Below are 7,267 nucleotides of genomic sequence, written 5' to 3' on the forward strand. Positions count from 1 at the left end.
GAAGATATAACAAGGGTGATGATATGGAGAATCATAATAGATATGTAGAATATTTCTTGCATTCTTAAATGTTTCATAATTTACTCATACTAGCTAGAATGTACAATCATAATAATTTACTAATTAAGCAATTTAGACTATACACCAAATTTTGATAAAAAAAATTACCTAAAATACTCTCCCAATACTGGAAGGGCAAAATTTAATCGAAACCCCCGAAAATTTCTAGTGAGACAGTGAAATTTGCCTAAATTGTGCGCTTGATTAACACACTTTTTAACTCTCATTGTAGAAACATTCTGAAAATTGCTTCAGTGCCGTGAATAGTGTGGATGAATTCTGATGGTTGAGATTGACTCTCCACCATCCTTTTTTTTTTTTTTTGCACTTTTTGAACTACATCACTGAAATAAATAAATAAATAATAAAAAAAAACCAAATGGGTGGCTCAGTGTAGCACTAAAGCCAAATCGAAAAAAGCCCCTCAGGACTCTTTCTTTCTTGATTATCGTTGAAGTTATGAAAATCATCCAACATCCTTAGAGTTTCAAGGATGAAAAGTAAGTATCTAAATAAGAAACGAATAAAAAGGTTTTCTCGATCAAAAAGAAAAATTAGAGAATAAAACGGTTCTATAATTTCATCATTACCCTGTTTGCAGCCAATAAAAATAATCGGACTGGATATTCTTGAAAATACAAAAACCCAAAAATATTTTATAAACCCAAAAAAGAATTATAATATTTCATTTCATTTGCTGATAGCAGGAATACCTAAAACTTGTCTATGAGGAAGCGTTTCAAAGTTCAAAGATCATTCTTATCAATCGAATTTTGTTTAATTTTTTTGATAAGAATCAATGGAAAAACTAGAGAACTGAAAAACAGAGTAAGTTGACTCACACGTCACCATTTATTAAAATACATCACATAAATCCATAAAACACTTTTACTAAAAAATTAAAAAAAAAAAAAAATTCCATAAAACACATGAGAGGCATTTTCCCCAAAAAGAAGCTAGCCCTTCCTAATTATGCTAACAGCATAATTGCTATAAGCAAAGCTCCAAATACAATTAAAAAGTCTGAATCACAAGACAAGCGTAGGAGACGCTTGCACTCATACATGCAAATCTGAAACTCAAGTTGTTCGACGAAAACACTCTGCAGAAAAAGAAAAACTAGAAAATGAAAAAGCAATTGCGTTCTCATGAGATTGAAAAGGTTGGAAACAGCTTCTTCTTCAATTCAGATTTTCTGACACTGTTGGCATTAGAGATGTTCCTTCAAATTCCTGCACCTCCAACAACCACCTGCTCTGATCATCTCAAAGACGATAAGGAAATAAATGACTTACTACACTTATCCATATGATGTTATCCAAGGAACAGAAAATAGAAACTCACCAGGTTCAAACTGCATTTTTATCCTGAAAAAGAAAAGGACACTAAATCTTTAATATTACATCAAGTGATGATATCTCGAGAAAGGGAACAAAAAAAGGTAGGAAAAAAAAGTAGAAACTCACTGTGTTCAGACTTGAACAGGAGGATAGATGTCAAGCTTAAGCTGATCACTTCTCTTGGTTGTGGCAACCGCCTTGGTAATCTTTTCTGGGAGCCCCCACAACTTGAGTTCTTGTAGGGTAGTCATCGCCAACAATTTGTCCTTAGGAAACCTAATGAGTTCTTTGCAGTTACTGATCACTACTCGTTTAAGCTTCGGCGGTGCTTGTCCCTCCAATTTCCATGCCTCTATGCTTGAATTTTCAATCTTCAGAAACTGTAGCTCTGGAAAACAGTCTTCTTCAAAAACCAACTGATCATCATCGAAGGTTACTCCGTCGAACTTTATAATCCGAAGACCAAATAGACATTGAAACATCCGCATTGTCTTGGTGTCCAGGTAGGCTTTGCCCTTTATGCTAATGCTGGTGAGAGACTCTGGCAGTTGGATCCGCTGAGTGAATTTGCATTCATCCACGAATTTCAAAGATTCAAGGTACTTCAGGTCAAAGGTAGAATTATCTTCATCGGAGTTGCATCGATAGCCGTGCAGCCCTAACTTTCTCAGGTTAGGTGCTGATTCCGCTATGTGGACCTTACTCGTCGGATCTTTGGATACGTAATACAGAGTTTGGAGCTTGAGGAGAGTTTTTCCACCTGCTGGATTCGGAGGTAGTATAGTGGGCCCATTTAAATAAAGATGCCTTAAGTGTTGCATATCCCAAAACTCAGCGGACAAGACGTCAATTCGAGTGCATCTCAGGTCAAGGGTTTGGAGGCTGTGAAGCCGATATATGGACGACGGAACACCAGCAACGTCAGCAGTTTTTACCCTTAAGTACTTGAGAAGAATCAGCCTTCTGATGTCCTTGGGGACCCTCCGTACCTCACTGTCCCCCAAATCCAGAACCCTAAGCAACGGGAATTCTTTGAAGAGCTTTTCCCAATGTTCTTCAGAAAATGTGTACTTGTCTTGGCTGAAACAAAGCAAAGTTCGGACATGGTGAGTGTTGTTGGGATTGGCTTGCATAATGTAATCTCGGCGACTAGTATGGTGAATGGAAAGCCTCCGTGGTTGGGTTTGGGACGATGGAACATTATCGTGTGTCTCAAGGAATTTCTCCTTCTTGGACAAACTAATGCATAGATCACGTACAAGATCATGCACAAGGCATGTTTTGACGCCACCGTCTGTTCCTGTTTCCTTAGCAAGGACCAAGCTCCGAGCGATGAGTTGATACAAGTATTTCTTTGCAATATCTTCCTTCCTATGCTTCCGGTCATCATCTTTTTCTATAAACCCTTCGGAAATCCAGAGTTGGATCAGTTTCGCCGCCGCTATCGTATGATCTTCAGGAAAAAGACCCATATAGAGAAAGCAAGGTTTAAGTTCCGACGGCAATTCCTTGTAACTCAACTCCAATATCCGTAAACACAGAGTTTCATGTTCTATATGCCAATCGACACCTTTGAGCATGCCGTTCCATTGGTCGGGAGTCTTCTCTCTGCTCTGTAGAAGACCAGCCAAAACCACTATTGCTAGTGGCAACCCCTTACATTTCGTCACGATTTCTTTCCCAAGAGTCTCTAAATTTGCATCGCACGGCTTTCCTCGGAAAACCTTCTTGGTAAACAGTTCCCAACTTTCCTTCTCATCTAAAAATCGAAGTTTAAGGAGACGACCTTCTCTAGCTTGAAGAGCAACTTCCTGATTTCGGGTAGTAAGGAATACTCGACTGCCATTTTTGTCGGTATTGGGAAAAACATCTTCTAGCGCTTCCCAATGATCCATCTTCCATACGTCATCGAGCACCACCAAGTACCTGTTATCAGATAATTCCTTTCTCAGCAATTTCTTTAGCTCGTCCTCTGACATCGTTGGCATCTCTCCCATCATCTCCTCCGTAATCATTGAGACTTGTTTCAGAATTTCGATGAGCACCTCTTTCAGCTTGAATGTCTGAGAGATACTTACCCAAGCACGGCATCTGAAATGATCTGCAACAAAAGTATCTTTGTAGATTTTTCTTGCAAGGGTTGTTTTACCCAGACCTCCCATTCCGAGGATTGATATGATATCCTTCTCACCTGTATCTTTGATCAGCTGATCCACCAGTTTCTTCGTCTCCTCGACAAACCCAATGACATCTTCCTCAACTTCGTTCCTCCGTTTCTGCACACATTCTTGCCTCCGCAACTCTTCATCATCATTATCATCGATGCCCGCTTGAGGTTGGATTTTGAACGTATCGTAGTTGGCATAGATTTGTTTAATTTTTTCTTCCAGGTTTGTTATGTTTTTCGAGACGCCCTGAAGCATTGTGGCTTTGTTGATGCCACTGAAAACCTTCTCCACTGTCTTTTTTCTACCGTGCTCCTCGGCTTTGACGACATACATGTCGACAATATCCTCCGCCTCACGAGCAACATCCCTGATATCATTCACCAGCTGTAAGTGCTGATCACGTTTCCCCTCAGAATTCTTAAGGAAGTTTTGGATGAAGGGTAACTTTGTTTGTATAGCTCGAACTTGGTCCTCAACTCCACGAAGTAAATTCGCCTCATTCAGAAGAAGCTGGGCGATATTGGCCACGACGATGGAAACAATAGTCTCTGCCATTCCCACTTTCTGATGCTCACTCTTGAGCTTTCGATGCTGTAACAGCTGTGAAGTCGAAAAACAAAGTCAGTTCATTTCAGGATATTGTGAATATTTTTTTATGAATGGTTGTGTGGTCCGTTGAGTTGTAACTACCCCATTATAAAGGCAAATTTGATCAACTGCAAGCTTGTGGTATTCTCAATTTCAACCATACTTCATCATTGTTTATAGGGTACTCATACCACACCCAACTCTATCAAAGTGTAGTTTTTGGGTAAAAGTGTAGTTGATACCTTTCAATACGCCGTCATGGTCAATTTGCTCTCAATTAATGCACAATTTACTCTAGAACTTTCGTCCACTGCAAAGTGTATTTTAGGCTATTTAGATGGATAGAAATGAAATTATGATTCATCGTCCCTCCAAGATGACATGACTACATTCTCAGATAATGATTACGTTGGTTGTTCAAATAATCCTATATCCATGGGGTTGTGCTATTGTCTTGGGTTGGCTGTCCAAATGGCCATGAATCTAGAAGGACTGCAATTTTCTTGGGCTACAATTTTGTTTCATGGAGTTCAAAAAAGAGGACCATACTAGTGCACGTTGTAACACTAGACCCGAGTACTATGCTCTAACTAATGCCATTGCAGAACTAAACTTGGTTGCTATCGTCACTACAAGAATTAGGTATCTACCTTCAAATTGGACCAAGTTTGTGGTTTATGATAATAAACATTTCACCCACCACCCTTCTTTACATCTTTTTACCTCATCATATAAGCCCATGAAACCAAGGTTAGAAAACCCATAAACTATCAAAGTTGGCTCTGTTCCATAGTCTTCTGTTTAGTCTATAATTTTTTGTGCAACAAGGTTGTAGGTATCTCTTAAAATGTGTGCTTATCGAAGGATGTGGGTCTTGGGCCTATCTTCCTAGTTCCTTCTGCAATTATCTGCTGCAGTTGCTCTACAGATTTCTTGCGATGATAAGAACGTACTGTTTCCGCTTAGGTGCTTTACTAATTTGTTGCTAAGAGATCAATGATTGAAATTTGAGCAAGAAAAGGATAGGAAAAGAGATTTTAACCCTGCAAGTTAGGGTCGTTTCTAAGTTTTTGAGGTCATTTTGGAAGAAACAACACTGGCAGTCAACGAGCTTGGTTGGGTGGGCTGGGTTCTCAGTCAATAGAATCGTCGAGTAAAACAATAGATAGACCGAGAGATAAGTAACGGAACTCTAAGTAGAACGTAAGTACTGCAGATGGATTACCTGAGAAGAAATCTGGAAATCAGATGAGGTTTAAATCACTTCGTCACCCTTCGAACTTCCAAAGTAGAAACGATGCAAAGTTGAACAAATATATGTGCAGTAGGGGTTTCCATCTAGATGTTGTGTTAGCACCACTTGGAGAAAATTCAGATCTTGAACTGGATCATCATGAATTGCACATATACACCAGAAGGGAAGAAGCTAGTACAGTGTTCCGTTTGAGATCTCATTGATTGTAACTCAGCTGCGGAGAGAGGAAGAAAACGGATGAAAAGAAGCCACCAATATTGCAAACGAAGGGTTTCGAAGAGTTATGGATGTATCAGAACTCAGAAGGCATGCTAACCGGGAAACCATTTAATTTGATTAATGATTTCGAGTGATGCAGAGAAAAGGCAGTACGTGATCAAGGGTATGTGCAGGAGGAGAAGACGAAGTAGATGAGAAAAATAAGCAGTGCATATTTTTAATATGTTTGAATAAAGCTATGGAAAGACACAAGGAGAAATCTAATGAATCAGCCATGTATTATTGAGATATCATCAAAAATAAGGAGAAATGTAATAATTCAGCTACATATTGTTGAGATAAAATCATCAGAAAGAAACAAGAAGAAATCTAATAAATCAAATGTATGCATATTGACTAACAACGAAAGTAGGTTCATCCAGTGGAATGAAAGATAACATATATGACTCTACGCACCTCAAATTGACATGATCATTCAATCTCCAAGTCCTGCTTCAATCTAATCTTGCTGAGAGTTTACCATATTGAAGAAAATACCATCCATAAGAGAGGAGAGTCACAAGAAGAACGAAGGGGGAAAAAAGGACATCATGCAAAGAGTGTGGGAGTAACGTTTGATCTGTCAATGGATCTCCTAAAGTCTAAGAAACCGAAAGGCCTAACACTAGAGAAGACTGGTTTGGAGTTAAGTTACTTTCCCTTTTATAGAGACACATTAAAAGTCTATCCCCTTGGCTTTGATTTGTAGCTCGGGTGAATATGACAGCCTAATTTAGATGAAGACTACATATCGAGTCTACTTTAAGAAAAGTGAAAACCACAAAGCCTATCTATTATTATATTTTACTGAGCGATACACCTGAAGAATACCAAGTCTAATTAGAAGTTTGTAATTTAACAGAGTGTGCTAGATAATGATTTTCTGCAGGTGGATATCAAAACAGATTGTTTAGGCCTCCAAAGGATGTTGTTGGGTCATGAATTATCTGGGCCTTTCCAGGTAATGGAGTTAATTCAAGATTGTAAAGAACTAGCCTTGGGCTGTTCTACTTGCTTCTTTTCTCTTATTTCTAGAGTCCCAAATGGGGTTGCTCATACTCTAGCACAAGAGGTCAGGTCTGTTTCTGCTAAGACTTCTTGGCCAGTATCCTCTTCTTGGATTCGGGAGCTTTGTACCCGTGATTCAGTGTTAGCCTATGTTTCTTTTGAATGAAATGAAATCGTTTCCATTAAAACAAAAAAAGAAAAAAAAGAAAAAAGTGAAGATTGACAGCTTAGTTTAACAGATGGACATGTAAGTTTTAATTGTTCTGAGCAAGGTACGAAATTTTGCTTGAATTCGTCGGTTCACTACCTGGTGAACCGGGTGAACCGGCGAAATCTCCCAACATATACCTGAAAAATATCACTTCAAAATGTAAAAAAATATAAAAACAGATATGTATTATTACATACCCTGCAAAACATCAATGTAAAGTTTAAAAAAATATAAAATAATCTGACATTTCTTTACAGAATATCAGTATAAATTAATAGTCAACTAGTCAAGTCATGCACTCAACTACTCAGGTATACCTTTAGTCATTTTTCACTTTTTTGTTTTTTTAATAATTACAATACCATGGTTTTATAAAAGT

At 38.4% G+C, this 7,267-nt stretch overlaps 1 protein-coding gene across 8 annotated transcripts; it reads right to left on the minus strand.

Annotated features, from left to right (window-relative positions):
- Window positions 1-884: 884 nt before the first annotated feature.
- LOC149005386 (disease resistance protein RPP13-like) lies at window positions 885-6,368 on the minus strand. Of its 8 annotated transcripts, none has more exons than XM_089135526.1 (4): window positions 6,087-6,368; window positions 5,382-5,625; window positions 1,527-4,168; window positions 885-1,427 (listed from the first exon to the last, which is right to left on the minus strand). In XM_089135526.1, exon 3 carries the CDS (start codon window positions 4,121-4,123, stop codon window positions 1,532-1,534), a length of 2,592 nt encoding a protein of 863 aa, XP_088991652.1. In that variant the 5' UTR covers window positions 4,124-4,168; window positions 5,382-5,625; window positions 6,087-6,368; the 3' UTR covers window positions 885-1,427; window positions 1,527-1,531. The 8 variants fall into 8 exon arrangements, with proteins under 8 accessions (XP_088991652.1, XP_088991653.1, XP_088991655.1 ...); XM_089135529.1 differs by lacking the exon at window positions 5,382-5,625 and having other exon boundaries at window positions 886-1,292; window positions 1,405-1,427; XM_089135528.1 differs by lacking the exon at window positions 5,382-5,625 and having other exon boundaries at window positions 886-1,316; window positions 1,405-1,427.
- Between the last annotated feature and the right edge of the window lie 899 nt (window positions 6,369-7,267).

Source organism: Hakea prostrata, chromosome 9 (genome assembly GCF_041222555.1).
Source record: "Hakea prostrata isolate BN-2017 chromosome 9, UWA_Hpros_2, whole genome shotgun sequence".
NCBI classification, from domain to species: Eukaryota; Viridiplantae; Streptophyta; class Magnoliopsida; order Proteales; family Proteaceae; genus Hakea; species Hakea prostrata.